Source organism: Platichthys flesus, chromosome 4 (genome assembly GCF_949316205.1).
Source record: "Platichthys flesus chromosome 4, fPlaFle2.1, whole genome shotgun sequence".
Taxonomy (NCBI): Eukaryota; Metazoa; Chordata; class Actinopteri; order Pleuronectiformes; family Pleuronectidae; genus Platichthys; species Platichthys flesus.
Window position 1 is genome coordinate 28,365,665 of NC_084948.1, and position 18,779 is coordinate 28,384,443.

Sequence of the window (18,779 nt, forward strand, 5' to 3'; positions counted from 1 at the left end):
CTTCATGTGTCTTCATGTGTCTTCATGTGTCTTCATGTGTCTTAATGTGTCCTCATGTGTCTTAATGTGTCTTCATGTGTCTTCATGTGTCTTAATGTGTCTTAATGTGTCTTCATGTGTCTTCATGTGTCTTAATGTGTCCTCATGTGTCTTAATGTGTCTTCATGTGTCTTCATGTGTCTTAATGTGTCTTAATGTGTCTTAATGTGTCCTCATGTGTCTTAATGTGTCCTCATGTGTCTTCATGTGTCTTCATGTGTCTTAATGTGTCTTCATGTGTCTTAATGTGTCTTCATGTGTCTTCATGTGTCTTAATGTGTCTTCATGTGTCTTAATGTGTCTTCATGTGTCTTCATGTGTCTTAATGTGTCTTCATGTGTCTTCATGTGTCTTCATGTGTCTTCATGTGTCTTCATGTGTCTTCACGTGTCTTCACGTGTCTTCATGTGTCTTAATGTGTCTTAATGTGTCTTCATGTGTCTTAATGTGTCTTCATGTGTCTTCATGTGTCTTCATGTGTCTTCATGTGTCTTAATGTGTCTTCATGTGTCTTCATGTGTCTTCATGTGTCTTCATGCCTGAGCAGCAGGAAATGAGCTGTGAAGAGGAAACGCAGCTCTGCACTTTGCATACGTTACAACACATCATGATGTCTTTCAACTCCTCCTCATCTATTCTGATTGTTCACAGTGGAAACGCTTCAGTCGGATTCATGCTTCGGACTCGAGGCTACGTGGTAGATTCACAGCTGCTCGTGTGCGGCGCTCTGCGTACCTAGCCGTCAACACGTAGGATACGATGTAGCTTGGACACAGTAGCATGATTTGGGCTTTAAGGCGTGTTGCAAAGCTATTCACCTCCAGAACACTAGGGGGAGTAACGTGTTTGTCAAAGACGACCTTAGAGACGCCGTCTTTCTTCCTCGTCGACTGTTTATTTATCACCTCTCCGGCTCCTCGGAGCCTCTTTCTGACGGACAGATCCTCCAGTCGGTGACGGGTTGTACAAGTGGTCATACTTTCAGATCTCTTCTTCTGTTTGGTCCATATTCGTTCTTCTAAATCTTCCGTGGTTTCTGCTGGTTATTATGGGGCATGAAACCGGAAATCCGACTCCGGAGAGGATGTAGTAAGCAAACCAATCACAGCCTTGCGGGCTGCGGGAGGCGGAGCTTTGCCGTCTAGTTAAAAAAAAGAAAAATTGATAGAAAACGCAGAAGCAGGCGCCGGCCTTCGGTCTCTTCGTTCAGGGATGAAACAAACAAACATGAACTCAAATCAAAACAAATGAAAGTCGTTAGATAGTGGTTGGTTGCTAAGTGACAGATAGCGTACCCATGGCAACAGTGATGAGTTTTACCTTCGAGTAGCAGTGTGGGCGGAGCCTCAGATTCACAGTGATTCCTGTTCTCACTCGTTTCCTTTCTTATATTTTAATCTATCTACATTCAATCCCCCCACCCCCCAACCCCCCAGTGATGATGACATCATCTTCGAAGACTTTGCCCGCCAGCGGCTGATTGGGCCAAAAAACGATAAGGACGAAGACGAGGAGCCGGTGGACTCGCCCAAACTCAACGACAGATAAAGACGAGGAGCATCAGCGGCGCTGCCGGAGGTCACGTTTAGCTGTCACCGTCTGGAGCCTGTCAACATCTGGCGGTGGCGTGTTGTTGTGTTCTCGTTCGTGTTCGTCTTCTCTGCGTCCTGCCGGGTGTCAAATGCTAGAATACCACAGAAACCAGTCCTGCTTCCAGACGAGCAGCTCTCCACTACTGGGCTGATGTGTTGACGCGGCAGTGTGGTGACGACGGCTCGTAGCATGCCTCACTTTGTTCTACGTGTTTCCACTAGGGATCAGACAGGAGTAACGTTGTGTTCAGATTAGTTTCGATGTGTCGTACCAGAGGGTCGTTGGTTGACGTGGGACGATTCGCCACTTCGAGCCACAACGTCAGCTTCCAGAGGCAGAGACATCTGAGACGTCCCGACTTGCCGAGAGGACTTTGAAGTATCCGATCAGCCGACAGGAAGCGGAGGCCTCCTTTGCATGAAACTTCAGTTATTGATGTTATGAATAATCAAACTTTATTGACGATGGTTAACCCCTTGTAGACGAATGTCGCAAATTTGCCTCAAACCCAATTCTGGTCTTAATGCCGCTGAGGTGACGATTGTGCCTGATGGTGCAAATACTACACATACCAAGGAAGGTAATGGAAGCACTCTGCCACCATCTGGTGGTCAGTGTGGAAAATACATACTAGCCCCTTGGGACTGTGCAGCAAAGTTATTTTGAGGTATTAAGCTGTATTTGAAATACTGTTATGATGGAACAGCAATGATTGTACAGAAACTTATGTTGTTATTCAATTTCAATCAAAAGCGGCATCAATATAATAATCTACATACCAGAGACTGGAAAATGTGTTAAATTAAGGCTATGCCCCGTTATGCCTAATATCACTAATTTGCCTCATACCTTAATTTTATATTTATTGTATATGCTATGTTGAAATTAACAATCTCCACTTAATTTAGCATCTGTATGACAGCCAAAAACACAAATAATATTTTTTTGATATAATTGGAAAGTAATTCAGGCAGTAAGGGGTTAAAGGAACAAAAGTGTGTCTGTGCTTTGATGTTTTCTTATTTATTTTCCAAAACATTGTCAGTTTCAGACGCTGCGTTCACTTGGACTCGCCGAGCAGCAGCGTCTCTGACGTCTCACGAAATGAATCATTCATGTTCCAGGTGGAGTCTCGTGTCTCTGAGTTGACTGTGAACGCATCATGGCGCCCTCATGGCGCCTCGATTGAAAACGTCATCAGAACGTCCCCAGGTTTTAATTTTCAGATGGTCTGTGATGCGCCCTCTAGTGGAATACTCCAGTAACACAAGTAATACACGGGACTACGTGAACAATTACACTAATGAAGCAGAATGTTCATGAAAACCTGTGTGTTTATTCTGAAATGTGTCCGATTCATGTTGTTGAATTATTCTTTAAAAATGTAGATTTAATCAGTTTAAACTGGATTTTATTTTGACAAAGTTAAGCTGCTGGTGTTTTTCATTTTAAAAAAGTCTCGAAAGACTTTTGAATTTAAGACGTGACGTGCTGGAACTTTATTTAAGAGAAACTGTGAATGTTTTTGTCAACTCGTGAAATTTTTCACAACGTCTCATTGTTTTCGGCCCTCGTTGTCATGACAACCTGTCTGATTGAACTGAGAAGTGGAAAATTATGTTTTATTGATGATAAATACTGAAACATTAATGAACATTTATTTTACAAAACAGTATATTTGAACCTTCAAAATAAAACATGTGAAACGTCCCTTTGTGTGTATGTTTGTGTGTGTGTGACAAAGATCCTAACTCACAAAATAGTGTCATTATTTTTTAAATAATTTTCATAGACTTTTATTTTGAAAGGGCCACCTGGACAACTGTGTCTCCAGTACATCTTTAATAAAAAATAGGTTTGTGGGTAAAACCTTTTGTTTCATGGGGGATCTTTCTCAAAGAGTTTCAAACGAAATCTAGTTTCAGTCGAGATCATTTTATTTTTCTGTGACGTCGTCGGGAACATGAACGTCCACAGTTGAATGTTTGAACGAGTCTCAATCGATCGTCTTCACTTCCTGCTCGAGGACGGACCTGCAGTGTGACTCTGGCGCCCCCTGCAGGACAGACTCCATGTGTTCGAGGTCCTGATCGGTTGAGACGACACAACGGGAGCGTTTCTTCGTCATGTGACCGTGTCAGAGAACAAACTGTCACATGATCATAAAGAACATGTTTCATTAAATGAGTGAAGAAGCGAAAAACACTTATTGATAACATTTGACGTCACTTTGTCCAGAAGGAGAAACTTTAGTTTTCGTCAGTTTCTTTTCTTCGAGGTTAAAAATCCTCTGAAAGCCTTTTCGTATCTCCCTGGTGCGAACGCCATAGATGACGGGGTTGACGGTGGCCGGTAACAGAATGTACACGAGTCCCATGAAGGTGTTGACCTCCGTGGGAACGTGGATTTGGAGGTTGTGAGAAAGGAAGGAGACGCTGCCCACCAGGTAGAAACACATCATGACCATCAGGTGAGTGCCGCAGGTGTGAAACGCCTTCCAGCGGTCCTCGCCGGCCGCCGCCGCTCGGACGACCACGCTCAGGATCTTCGTGTAGGAGAGGATGATGAGCGAGATGTCTACGCCCACAAAGCAGACGATCACCACGAGGCCCGCCGTGCTGTTCTTCTGCGTGTTGTCGCACGCCAGACTCACCAGCGCCATGTGGTCGCAGTAGCAGTGCCTGATGACGTTGGAGTCGCAGAACCACAGTGAACCTGCCAAACCGACCAGCGCCGCCATGATGGAGCCGCTGCGCAGCAGAGTGAAGAGCAGCAGCCGCACGAACATGGAGGAGTCGATGATGTCAGCGTAGCGCAGCGGCTGACAAATGGCCACGTACCGGTCCAACGCCATCGCCAGCAGCAGCGTTGACTCCACCGAGGACAGGAAGTGAGTGAAGAACATCTGAGTCAGGCAGCCGGCCAATGAGATGTGGTTCCAGTCAAACAGGAGGCCGAGCAGCGTGTTGGGGACGATGGCGGTCACCACCAGCATGTCCACCAGGCAGAGCGTGCAGATGAGCAGGTACATGGGGCTGTGCAGACTCTCAACGCGACGGATCACGTGCACCAGCACCGAGTTTCCCAGCAGCACAGACACATACGAGGCTAAGAAGGGCAGCGCCAGCAGGCGGCGCTGTCGCTGCAGCTCCGGAAAACCTTGGAGCACGAAGGTGTTGTGGGAGATGTTCCAACTCGGTGATGAATCCAACATGGCGGCGGCTTCACCTGAGACCGGTAAGACAGAGAGAATTCAACACTGACGCAAACTGACGAGCAGGAAGAACAAAACTCGACAGTTTGCACTCCTTCTATCGAAACTCACAGATCATTTTTATATAATAGGACATATCACTTCGATGTTTTATGTTTGTGCAACAACATAAACACATGAACCGTTCGACTGAAGCAGCAAACAACACTTTATACAAACTGTTTTCTCATGTGAATCAAAATGAACAGAAACAAAAAAGCTGCTTTATTTCCCACTAAACAGAGAAAAGTGAGATGAGATCATTTCACTGTGTCGTGTGTGTGTGCGTGTGTGTGTGTATTCTGGTTTCATGGTGCTGGATATAAAATATTTTGTTTACATTTATATAAAATATTATAATTTGTGTTCAGAGAAAATTTTTTTAAAATCTATAAAATAGGAAAAATAAATTTTGTATTTTTGGTAATGACAAAAACATAACACATTCAAAGAGAAATGCAAATCAAGTCAATATTAGAATATAAAAACATTCTGTTTATAAACAAACTTCAAACATTTGTCACAAGGCAGAAATAAGGATTTGATTCGTCATCACATGAAAATACTAAGTCAAATGAAATTCAGATAAGAAAAGAGTGAAACTTTAAAATCCTTTTTAACAACATGAACCTTGTGGTCAACAGAGAAATTGAAACTGAACTACCAATGAAAAATGATCAACTAATAAAAAAGTATCATGAATAGGTTTTGACTGAATTCATCAAACATCTTTTACATACTTTAAATATTGATCCTCTTTTAAAAGTCTTGAGTGTTTGAGTTTGAACTCGTAAAGCAGCTTGTAACTGTTTTTAATAAACTTTATTATCATGATTATTATTGTATCATCATAGCAAAAACTAAAAATATTAAATATTCAACTAATTTCAGATGCTTGAGTAAATGAAAGGATCTTTCGTTGATTTTAAAACAAAAATCAAAAATAACTGTACAACAGAAATCCAGCTGAAGATAATTTACTATAGAATCATTCAATATTTTATTTTCAGATTTGATGTAGAGGAGAAAACGTCTTACCTGCTGTCGTCGGCCGGCGGCTCTTCACCGACCCCTCCGCTCGCCCTCCGCTCGTCTTATAGCTGATGTCCAAACGTCCCAAAGGAGAAATGACCCTGAACACAGCAGCGCACTGATTGGTCCGGAAAACCAAATTAGACACGAGAGGAGAAATTCAAGTTGAATCAAATTCCTGTTTCCTCCTGACGCCTCGTTTGTCTTTTTGTTTCTGCTGCGACGTCCATGTTTACGTTATAATGTTATTATGTTATTATGTTGTGATGTCATTTATTCAATCATCATTTTATTAAACGTCACAGCTCCCAAACTAAGCCCCCTGGTTTTGAGTTTTGAACCAAACTCAAAACTCAATACTAGACGTTAAATAAATGTTTGTAAAGATGTTTCTGTCGTTTCACATCGTTTTTCTCTCTCTGATGTTTGTTCAAGTTTCTGATCCGTTTGATTTGAATCAGTTGTTTGATGATATTTTTCTGTTGCTGTGGCTCCTTGTGATAATTGGCTCCTTGTGATAATTGGCTCCTTGTGATAATTGGCTCCTTGTGATAATTGCTCCTCATGATAATTGGCCCCAAGGCCCAAACATGGGCGTCGAGTTCCCCTCTCCGAGGATTGTGGGATTAATTATGAGCGGTGGGTCTGTGGTGCGTTCAGGGACTCTAATCTCTAATCAGACGCTTTAATAGATAAACACTGACAACACATCAGTTCACTTCCTGTTTATTTTTCTCTTGTTAATGATTTAAATCTCTCTGCTGAAGATGATGTCATCTGTATCATCCTCCTCTGTTCACTGCATCCTTGCACATCTGCTTCTCCGCCAGCAGGAGGCTCATCAACCTTTGGTTCTGATTCCATTGACACTCTCCGCTGCGTTCAGGGCCAGGTGATATGAATATATGAGTATATATTAAAGTAATGTTATTTGCTTTCATTAATTTCATTTTTATTATTATACAATGATCTACGATTATGTAGAAAATAGCTATATTAAAATGTTTCTATACACATTGTGACATGAAAACAATACAGAATAAAAAGTTTTCAATAAGATGCATACAATCGGTTCATTGTTTTTACTGAGCTGCAGCGCCCCTCTCAGGAATCATGTTGCCATCAATTGAAAACACGAGAACAGGAGAATTTCATGTTGTGGGTTTTTTGTTGTGAACCATGTAGTTGTTTTTGGCACAAAACTATTTTAAGTTAAGGGTTAGACTGTTTTGTTATCACTTAGATAAAACTCATCTCTGTATTGTATTAAGTTAATTTTAGTTTTTTATAAAATATAAAATCGTTAGCTGAGATCTGCGACGCAGCGACGGAGTGTTAGCATGTTGACGATGTGACGTCGTATCTTCGAGGTTCTGACGCTGCAGATGATCGGGTAGAAGCAGTTCGGAAACAACATGTACATGACGCTCAAGAAGATGTGAACTGACGCAGGGAGACCGTTCCTGATGCGATACGACAGGAAGGCGGTGAGGACGATGGTCAGGCTGACGGCCATGACCACGATGTGAGTGACACACGTGTGAAGAGCTTTAACGCCTGATGTCCCTGAACGCATCACAGAGCTGAAGATGACCACGTACGAGGTGATGATGAAGAAGAAATCCACCACAGCAATCAGACTAATGGAGATCGAACACACAATGTTGTTGGTGGCCGTCGGGTGTCGAGGGAAAAGTACGAATTCACCACTCAAACCTATGTGGAGAGTACGTAGTGCCCCCCCCCCCCTCTCTTTTTATCTTTATGACTGCTTGTGTGGTTGTAGTGGATGGGCAGAGGGGGACGTTTAATAATGTGGTCGGTAATAGTGTTAAAATTAAAACTCCAGGACAACAGAAGGTGAATACAAAGTATGGGATGCATATTTGATCATTTATCTCATATAAAATATGTCGTCAATATCGTTTAAAATCATTTTTCAGTGTGTTTCCTACCGCGATACGCTCGCGTCAAGCGGAAAAAATAGACTTGACGCCGAAACGATCGCTGCACGGCGCGAGGCCGCCGCCGCACAACGCTACGCTTCAGCGTCCGGTGTGTTCAGCACAACGATTTCATGGGAGTGGATGGGAGCCAGAGGATTGGCGCTGCGCTTACGCCTCGCTTCCGTCTCCGGTGTGAACCCGGCGTTAGTCCTGATGGCCCGGAACCTTTTTCCGGACGGGAGTCTCTGGAACAGGTGGTGAGCGGGATGGGAAGGATCAGCGATGATCTTGCTTGCTCTCTTACTGGTCCTGGAGTGGAACAGGTCTATGAGAGCCGGCAGGTCACAGCCGATGACCTTCTCAGCTGACCGAATGATCCGCTGCAGTCTGCCCTTGTCCTTGGCAGTGGAGGCAGCGAACCAGACGGTGATGGATGAGGTGAGGATGGACTCCATGATGGCTGTGTAGAACTCAACCATCACTTTCCGCGGCATGCTGAATTTCCTCAGCTGGCACAGGAAGAACATCCTCTGCTGGGCCTTCTTGATGATGGAGGTGATGTTCTCCGCCCATCTCAGGTCCTGTGCAATGATCGTCCCCAGGAATCTGAAAGACTCCACTGGTTTAACTGGGGAGTCGCACATGGTGAGGGGGGCGGGTTGAGCTGAGCTCCTCCTGAAGTCTGCTACCATCTCTACAGTTTTTAAAGCGTTCAGCTCCAGGTGGTTCTGGCTGCACCAGGTAGCCAGGCTGTTAACTTCCTCTCTGTAGGCAGCCTCGTCCCCATTGGAAATTAATCCAATAAGGGTGGTGTCGTCGGCAAACTTCAGGAGTTTGACAGAGGGATGGCTGGAGGTGCAGTTGTTCATGTAGAGGGAGAAGAGGAGAGGAGAGAGCACACAACCCTGTGGGGCTCCAGTGCTGATGGTCCGGGTCTCAGAGACAAGCTTCCCCAGCCTCACGCGCTGCTTCCTGTCGGTCAGGAAGTTAGTGCTCCACCTGCAGGTGGGCTCAGGCCGAGGTGCTGGAGGATGAAGTGGAGTCCCATGTTGACTGCGTCGTCTACGGACCTGTTGGCTCTGAAGGCAAACTGCAGCGGGTCGAGGAGGTGGTTGGTTCTGGTCTTGAGGTGGGTCAGCACGAGGCGCTCAAAGGTCTTCATCACTACGGAGGTCAGGGCGACTGGTCTGTAGTCATTAAGGCCTGTGATCCTCTGCTTCTTGGGAATGGGGATGATGGTGGATGTTTTGAGGCAGGCGGGTACAACACATTCAGCCAGCGAGGTGCTGAAGATGTCCGTGAACCGGATCCAAATGGACACTTGAGACTTTTCTCTGAGTAACCCGCTCCAGGCTACAGATAAATTAATAACTTTTTCCATATAAACTTAACATGGTCGGTCGAACTGTACCTCAACGATGCCCAAACCTCAAGATTTTTCTATTTTTTCACTGTCGGGTGCCGCCGCTAAGATGAGAACCACTCAACAAACGGCCCCACGTGTCCCGAGTGAGGCCAACCAAGGTGACGCTAACGTCTCAGAGCTAACGCTAACTGATCAAGCAACTATGGAGCAGATCTTAGCCGAAATAAAGTCTGTGGCCTCTCGGGTGAACGACATGGATTAATCGGTCGGCACTCGCCTAGACACCATTGACTGTGCACTGAACGAAATAAAAGTATCTGTCACTTCGGTGGAGAGCTCCTTGTCGACTCTGTCTAACCGAGTGACGGACCTGGAAAAGCGCATGGAAGAGGTCGAGGAGAGGGTCTCCGCCACGGAGGACAGCCACAGTGACACCTGCACAACCGCCGTGGAAAAACCAGTGAAGCAGCTGCTGCTGAAAATTGACGACCTAGAAAACCGTGGCAGTTGCAAAAATCTGAAAATTATCAACCTTCCAGAGAAGACGGAGGGCAACATCCTGTTGCGGACTTTTTCCAGACAACATTAACGACTTTAATCGGCCTGTCTGCTGATTACCCCCCGCTGGAGATTGAACGCGCCCATCTGGCCATGGCTCCCGCTCCGGCCCCGGACAAGCCCCAGAGAAGCGTGCTGGTCCGGTTTCTGCGCTATTCCCAAAGAGAGGCTGTGCTCAGAGCAGCGCTAAAGAAACGCGACATCCACCATGGCGGCTCCCTGCCGCGCTACTACCACGACCTGTCAGCGGAGGTCCTGCGAAGGCGGCGAGAGTTTGAAACGGTGGGGAAAGTTTTGGCTCGTCACAATAAATACGTGGATTTGCCTATCCAGCCCGCCTCCGGTGTCTTCATGAAGGGCAAATTCGCCTTTTCAACACCCCTGAGTCTGCGGCAGCATTTCTGGATACCCTTAAATGAGGTAATCTCTTCTGCGTCTCTGTTGTTACCAGTTACAATGGAAAAGGACAGTCTTTACATGCACATGGAGCCCCCACTGAACATTGTGTTTTTTTCTGTGACCACCACATGGACTTTGAGAGAATAGTTTAGTATCAACGGTCTGTTTTTTAGCCGTGTTACACACGACGACTGAGACGTCACATCCGGTTCCTTTGTTTACTGTGTTTTTGAGAAGCGCGCGGTAACAAACCGGCGTTTCCTTTTAACGTGTTACCGTCAGAGATATTGTGCAGAGATTTACATCTGTTAAAAGATAAATCTCACGTAACTGGACTGCCTGCTTCGCTGGAAGTTTGTCCCTGACGATGTTTTGAGAGCTTTCCTGATCTGTCTCTATCTCTCCCTCTCTCTCTCTTTTCTCCTAAACCTGTTTTTACACACGTCCCGACCTACACTGATATATTTCATGTTACATGGAGAAATCTAGATTTAACGAGCATTTATACATCTCGACGCCATTCTGCGCCAAAACCACGAGATAAGAAATCTCTTTGTCTTAAAGATCCCCTTTGTTAAGGTCAGTGACCGGCAGCCATTTTGCTTTTCGCAACGTGGCTTCACTAAGGTAACCTCCATCTTGAAAGTACGTGAATGTAACATCACATTGAATTCGGCCAGAGGACGTCACCACGTGAACTCGTCATTACGCCATAGCCACTCCCCTTTCTCTTTCTTACACACACGCACACACACACACACACACACACACACAGACAGGCAGACACACACACATAGATACCCCGTATCACATGCGTGGTCTTAATTGTGATAAATGCTGCTGCTGTTGTTGCCATCTTTGAAATATTGGAGTTTGTTAAATGAAGAATAATTGAAATAACATTAACTTTATGTCCCTTTTTTAATAAATACTTTTGTAATTAAAGTATTTGTATTTCTGTGAATATTTGTGCATATTTATGTGAATACAGCTGGATTACTATAGCCTGTGCTCGAACTTAAAACCCTTAATTGTTTATTATATAATCATTAATAATAAATATTGAGATTATTAATTTAACTTTTATCACTTGAGACTGATAACTATAGTTTGACTCGTTGGTCCCTGTAACCAGGGTGGTGCCCCGCGACAATAAGCAATGATTACAGATTGTATTATTCTTGATTGATAATTTTATTATTTTCATTAATTATTTTAACTATTATTAATGGATAACCGTATCATTTCTAATACATTTTTTTACTATTCTTAATTAATAGCTTTATAATTTTTGATTATTTTTAATAAATAATTGTTATTTTAATAATCGTATTTCATGATTATTAATAATTAGCCAACGTCAAATCTACTCCTACTATTGCACAATATGCGTGTCTTCAAAACAAGATGAAGATCTAAAAAAATGTAACTTTTCACCGTGGTGTGGCTTCCAGTTTGAAGAATGAAAACACCTATAACTGATAGATGTGCCGCAATATTTAGTCACTAGATGGCAGTGTAAGACCATGGTCACAGCGACGCGCGCACACTGCCGCTGGTGGCGTGCTGCGGTTTCAGCGGAGTGAGCAGCACACGCCTCATGAGACTGTGCGGGGCTTCCACTCACATATCGTATGAGAAACATGGTTTAAGGTTCTGCTTGTTCTCCTGATGGACACGTTAAAGACGTCTGCGCTCCCTCTCTGTGGTAAGTCACGTTTAGTATTTTATTTAGATGTGTTCGAAGTGGAAGGTAAACACAGCGTCGAACGGGTGGAAAATCTCCCGTTCTATGCGAACGGCAGATATTACCGCCACACACCGACATGAACACGTCCACCCAGCAGAGAATTACCTCCACCACGTAAGATACCAAGCTAATGGTATGATGTTGTTTCACTCGGCAACCCATTTGACTTGACAATGTTAAGAAGTCACATCTGCATTGCAAGAGCAGCTGTTCAGAGGAGCATTAAGTCTCTCTATTCAGAGTAATGGTGTTTATGTCCTGTCACGTGTTACAGTGAAAACTCACCGTGTCTGCTACCTTCAGCGTTTACATCGTTAATCTCAGGCAGACTTCACTGAATTATTTTGTTAAATATAAATAGATTATAGCCTTGTAACTTTACTAGAACAGACAGTGTCATAGAGAATTTGAAGCTGATGTTTACAACCTATTTCCTAAGATGAAATGATTATGATCTGATTAACTTTGAAGTAATATTTTATTTTGACCATGTAAAAGTCTGTTAAGCAGTTAACCTGGCACATGTATGACTTTACATATTTGTGTATTTGTTTTATGTTCCTCTAGAATGTCCAACCTGAGACACAACTTGAATCAAACCAGACTAAACACTGACTCCAGGTACAGACCTGTTTTCATTACTTAAAATCAAAGTATTGCACATAAAACATACGTATTCAATTATAATGCAATACTTTTAATGTGAAATAACTCCATACTGTACATTCATTGTCATGGTAGTGCACGTTTTGATCCAAAAGCATATTTAAATACATAGTTGAATATCCACACAAATAAGAATACACACTTTGTTCATAGGTAACACTTCCTGTACAATAATGCCATATTTTTATGTTTCCTATCATTTTATTAGGGACGGACGAGCCTGAAGGACACAGCTGTGGTGACCATGTTCTGCCTCTTATGGCAAAGCAGAAATATAAAACACTGGGTTCTTATCTTAAGTGTATCAAATCAGAAAGCAAAGATACACATTGTTGTAATAAGTGTTTTTAAGCTACCATAATGAGGATGGAAATTAACTCTTATCCATGACACTCCAACACTAAACAGATGCAGGCCATCTTTAGTTAAGGGAGGGAAACATGAATTGTTGTGTAAATTATGATGATGATGCAGTCGTCCGCGTGTTGACCAGCATGAAGCTGCAGATCTCCACCATGTTGCTGCTGAGGACATCAGTTCTTCATCTATGAGGAGAATAAACGCACTGTTAAAGAATGTTTTCTGTTGTGTATGAAGCACCAGTGATTTCAGATAGAACTGATGTACTGGGGTCTGGGTTTGTACCCTCATGGTTAAATGTACATATTTTAAGTCGCTTTTGATACAAGTACTGAAAGAAATACAACATTGTACACATAGATAAAATGTATTTCTACCTCATCTGTAATATTCAAAGTGATAATCTCCCACAGAGCTGTTGATAAAAGTCCACATCAAGTCTCTCCACTTCCCTCAGTGTGAAAACATAATTATAGAATTAATTTGAGAACTGTTAACAACACTGATGTGTGGAGATTATAATCATGTCTAAACTGTCTAATTCACTCTAAAACTCCATAACAGGCTAAATAAACGAGGTGGAAATAGTAATGGAGATGAAGTTATTGAGAAGTTATTGAAAGATCAACTTTTCGTCATACCGTCTGACCGTGGCGTCAAAGTTTGGTTAAATGCCATCAAAACACGAGCATCTGTAACGCGGACATACATGGTCCTGTATGTCCGCGTCTTGTCTTACACTTGGATGAATTTCTCCTCATCCATTGACCTCAACCATGTCAAACTTTATCAAATGGGTCTCAAGACATTGATAATGAAGGCATAAGATAACTAACTTTTCGTCAAACGCCATATTAATGGCGGGGCATCAAAGTTCATCAACTCGCCGTGAAACACGAAATTGCTGTAACTTCAGTGTTAATGGTTCTATCTCACTCAAACTACATGTGTTTAGCAAAATCCCCCCCCTGAAGATATTCATATGGTTTTAAGGAATGGGCGTGGCAAAAGTAATGACTAGCGCCCCCAAACGGGCAGCCCCGGCACTATGATTGGCCAACATTTACAAAAATCGTTTTGGGCATGTGTCTTTTCATAACAAACTTTAAGTCTCTTGGACAGATATGCTAGACCAAACAGGAAGCCTGCCATTTTGGATTTAGTGGCAATTTTAGCCATATTCCAAATTTTTACTTTGATGTACTTGTCATAGGGCTTTCATCTGATCAACTTCAAATTCAGATGAGTTTCATCGAAACAAGATTAAGAAAAAAAGGGACTAAGGGATTTATTTTTCGTCACACCGTGTGACCGTGGCGTGGCGTCAAAGACAAGAGTCCCGGCCTGATGACATCTACACAGAAATTATGACTTGAAATCACAGCGCCCCCTGGTGGCTACAGGAAGTGACATGTTTTATATTTTGATGAACTGCTCCTGGCTGCTTTACAATATACAGCTCAAATGACCTCAGTCAAGTCATTGGATCAAGGTCAAAATAGTGACATTTCCTCAAACCATGTAAACATTGATGTTTGGCGAAGGATCATCCTTCGCCAGACGAGACGATGTTTTCATAAGTCCAATGTGCATTGTCCTATCACTATCAAACTTCTGTCACATGATAAGAGTACAAGCCTAAACAGCCCTCTGCGTCAATATTTCCTCAGTGTCATAGCGCCACCTATTGATTATCCATGAAACAGTAAGTACTTTGTTATTCCACTCTGCATTATCCAACAGGCTCCAAACTACTGACCTATGATCACAATCCTGATCTGAACAGCTCCACATACAAATATTAGTTCATGGTCATAGCGCCACCTACTGATCAGTGTGAGAATTAAGTTGTGTTAACATTGTCCAATTGACACAAAATTGCTCACGCTACATCAGAGCGCCTACTTGAACAGATCAGGTCTGTTTGTAATAATAGTGATGGCGCCACCTACTGGCAACAGGAAGTAAACTTTGTTTTTCAACTATCATTCGATTTACATGTAATTTTCACAGTGTGACGTGTAATTGATAGCGTGGACCGTAATGAGCAATTAGCAGGCAAGGATCGGCGTCGCTTGACGGACGAAGATCGTGAAGCGTTCATCTTGCCGCAGTTCGCAAAACGCATGCAACGCGGAGCCGTGCGCTTGGTCGCTCTCTCCACCGCCGCTACAGGCTCCGACGTGCGGGTGCTCGTTGGAATTATTTCCCTAAATTTAGCTACAGCACTATCAGGTAAACATCTAGAATATTAGGATTTTTTTGGGCATATATTCAGATAATGAAAAATAGATGGTTATTAAATCATGATCTGATAGAACTAGATTGCGCGGAAGTAGTGTTAAATGTTCAATTTTGACCCCGTACGATAATACAAGGACAAGTGTGTGGTTACAACAATGAGTAGGTTGATGTACACACTGACTGAAACCAATAGAGGCTAGTATCGAAATGAATGCTACGCTAAGGCAATCTTTATTATTGTCAACATGAATAAAAGTCACCAACAATAATAATTATATCTTTATTTATGTCACATCGTCAAATAATCGTAACAATTTAAATCAATGTGAATGAATTAATGACAAATATTCTATATATACACAAACACTAGGCTTAAAATGTTCTGATATTTTAGCAGCAGAGTGGCTCTCCCGCAGTGACACAGGTCCGACAGCCTGAAAACATCCATGTTATCAGTCTGAAGAATGCATGTTCGATTCCCAAAACAGCTGCCAACACCCCCCTCAGGCAGCGCAGTGGATCAGTCCAACCTTCTCCAAATTGCAAATTTTGTTTTCCCAAAGATAAAGTTCATTGAAACTAAAGAGCGGAATAGAACAAACTTCTTCACACACACAATTCTGTGTGTGTGTCTGTGTGTGTGTGTATGTGTGTGTGTGTGTCTATGTGTTTGCTTGTGTGTTTGTGTGTGTTTGATTTTCTCTCTTCTTCTGTAACAACTTTGTCTCCAGAGCATCGACTCTGACTCCGGAGGTTTCTGCTCCTAATGATGTAATGATGTAATGATGTAATGATGTAATGATTAAGATTAAGATTAAGATATGTTTATTTATACCAAACACATGCACAGACATGCACTACACACTCGAATAATACACACATGAATAATAAAGATAAAGTATCACAGAACAAAATAAGAAAGAATTAACAAGTCAACTTCAACTTTAAACTTTTTTGTCAGGTTTACATCCCAGCACGGGGACAGCTGTGATCCCTCTGACTCCTCCCCCTGACCATGATATTAAATCCTAGGTTCTTCATGAGTTTATGTTTTACAATGTGGGGTTAGATTGTGTTAAATCCACAAATAGCAGCTTGACACGATTATTGTCTCCTTCAAGATGAAGAAGATTGAGAAGAGTGGTGGTAGTGTCTTGTGTGGCTCCGCCCTCTGAGCTATCGAGCAGGAAAATAGTGTTTTCATCACCAAACTGTATCTTGTCATTTATTTTTTTTTGCATTCATTGATTTATGCATTTGTTAATATATTTCTTTATTTAGTTTGAGTTCAGTCTTCCCCACATTCATACAAATCTGATGTCTATTTACATATGAGTTGTAATATTTGTTTGATTGATTTGACTTTTCTTTACTTTTATTTTATTACTTTATACACGTTGTGTGGAAAAAGATAAAAGGAGGAGTGTCAACAAAAAAGTAAAATTTTAAATTATGTTCGGGCCTAAGTTTGTGAAAGTTCTTCAGAAATCGAGTAAAACAGTTTTTGAAGGTGAAGGAAAAAGTGAGTCTGACAATAATCATGTTCTTTAGGATGAAAACTAAAGATGGTTAAAACATCTTTGCATTTTTTAGAGTAAAATTTTTACTATCTATACAATTGACACAAAACAGCGGTTTCTAGTACAATACACAAAAAAACATAAAACTTTTCAATTAATTTTCACAATTCTCCAGTCGGTTTGTTGATTGTAGAAAACGTTGCAGTTGTCATCAGATGGATTCAAGAGCAAAAGAAGAATTAAAGAACTTCTTTTCAAACCTTTTATTGTTTCTTTCAAAGCAAATAAAGAATGTGATGAGTGATTTGTCAGTTTGATAAAACTTGTTTATCATGGTTTCCTTCATTTAAAGAAGCAAAACAGTCCCAGCACTCCGTTTAGCTTCATCTCCTCCGGCCGTGTTTAAGCATCACAACATAATTACGGAGAAAAGACAGTTGAAGCAAAACCATGAGATTTTTACAGATGTTGCGGATCCTCGACATGTTGAGTCCGTACATTAAGGGGTTGAAGAGCGGCTGACATGTGAGCCAGTACAAAGATAAAATGATTCTCAACAGGTTGGGGACGTTGCTCATGTTAAATCTGCTCTGTATGATTTCAAAGAAAGCCCCGAAGGAGAAGTTGAGCAGAGAGAGGAGGTGGGGGGTGCAGGTGCTGACAGCTTTTTGTCTCGTCTGCTTGGAACCAGAGAAACAAACCTTTAAAATCCTCACGTAGGAGAAAAATATCAGCAACACAGGAGATACGATAACAAAAGAGGTGGCAGCGAGTCCGTAGATGCTGTGGACTGTGGTGTCGGAACACGACAGCTTGACGATATAATAATTATCACAGTAGACCTTGTTGATGATGTTTCCACACAGCTGTAAAGGGGCAGTCATTGTTAATGGGACAAAACACACAACAGAGGCCAATAACCATGTGAGAGTAATGAGCACTGTGATCTTTCTCGGTGTCATACGTGTGTTGTACTTCAGAGGACAACAGATGGCCAGGTATCGGTCATAAGACATCACGGCTAAATTAAAGAATTCAACACAAGCGTAAGAATACACACAGAAGATCTGCAGGAAGCAAAGAGGACGAGGAACAGTGTGAACGTCTGAGAGGATCTGGAGCAGGAGGAGAGGAAACAACCCTGTGCTACCATACAGTTCATTTACAAACAGGCTGCACAGGAACACGTACATAGGTTCATGGAGACTTCTGTTCATACAGATAACTACAATCAGCAGCACGTTGGCACAGAGGATCAACAAGTACAAGGACAGGACCATCGTGAAGAACAAGTATCTCAACAGTCCAGAGTCCACATAAGCAGCCAGAGTGAAATAAGAAACCATGGTGGCGTTTATCATGATTCTCTTCACGTGGACTGAATTCAGTGAAACTCCACAAAACGGATTCTCGAGAAAACAACTGTGACAGAGCCTGAAACTCACCGCTGCCTTCATGACACTTCTTCTGAAGCTCGGCTCACTGAGCTCAGACTCTGTTCCACCTCTTTAAACCTTCAGATCAGGAGACGTCACAGCAACAGAATATTCACCAGAGAATAAACCCTCAGAACCACAGTCCTCTCCACAACTATCAGCAAAATGTCAAACCTTCATCACACTGTGGATTGATCTGAAATTTTCTAAATCCAATTAGCAGGTCATCAATGCTGATATTTTCATTAAGGCTGAAAATATTGAAGTAGATACTTAGATTAAATTTCTGGGCGTAATTTAGGATTGAAATCTGAATTTTAAGACACATCTGAGGAACTCCAGGACTAACCTGTGTGTGTATGGAGTCAGTGTTAACATGAACAAACTGAAATCTATGTGTTAAATATGATTGAAACCAGTCTAATGTTCCACTGGTTCCAACATGTGGTCCAGTCCCTTTATCAGAATCCTATGATCTGTGGTGTCAGTGGCTCCATGTTCAATTATATCAACAGCTTCAGTTACATTAAGACCTTCACTCTAATTCAATTCATGAGAACATTTATTTGCTAGATTCAACAAACTTCACAAACTGTGACTTTAAAAGTACATGTGAG

At 42.3% G+C, this 18,779-nt stretch overlaps 3 protein-coding genes across 4 annotated transcripts in view; 1 reads left to right on the top strand and 2 right to left on the bottom strand.

Moving 5' to 3' along the window:
- Positions 1-3,342, top strand: part of arrb1 (arrestin, beta 1) — a 13,239-nt gene extending 9,897 nt beyond the window's left edge. For both annotated transcript variants that reach the window (XM_062386781.1, XM_062386782.1), the window contains exon 16: positions 1,476-3,342. In XM_062386781.1, the coding sequence (XP_062242765.1) occupies positions 1,476-1,587 (112 nt within the window). In that variant the 3' untranslated portion in view covers positions 1,588-3,342. The remainder of the gene's footprint in view (positions 1-1,475) is intronic.
- A 496-nt stretch (positions 3,343-3,838) lies between these two features.
- On the bottom strand, positions 3,839-4,846 carry LOC133951424 (olfactory receptor 52L1-like). Its single transcript, XM_062385349.1, has one exon. The coding sequence runs from the start codon at positions 4,844-4,846 to the stop codon at positions 3,839-3,841; it is 1,008 nt and encodes a 335-aa protein (XP_062241333.1).
- A 2,374-nt stretch (positions 4,847-7,220) lies between these two features.
- Positions 7,221-18,183, bottom strand: LOC133951426 (olfactory receptor 52E4-like). The gene is made up of 4 exons (XM_062385350.1): positions 17,179-18,183; positions 15,927-15,977; positions 9,600-9,664; positions 7,221-7,557 (listed from the first exon to the last, which is right to left on the bottom strand). Exons 1-4 carry the CDS (start codon positions 18,181-18,183, stop codon positions 7,221-7,223), a joined length of 1,458 nt encoding a protein of 485 aa, XP_062241334.1.
- Between the last annotated feature and the right edge of the window lie 596 nt (positions 18,184-18,779).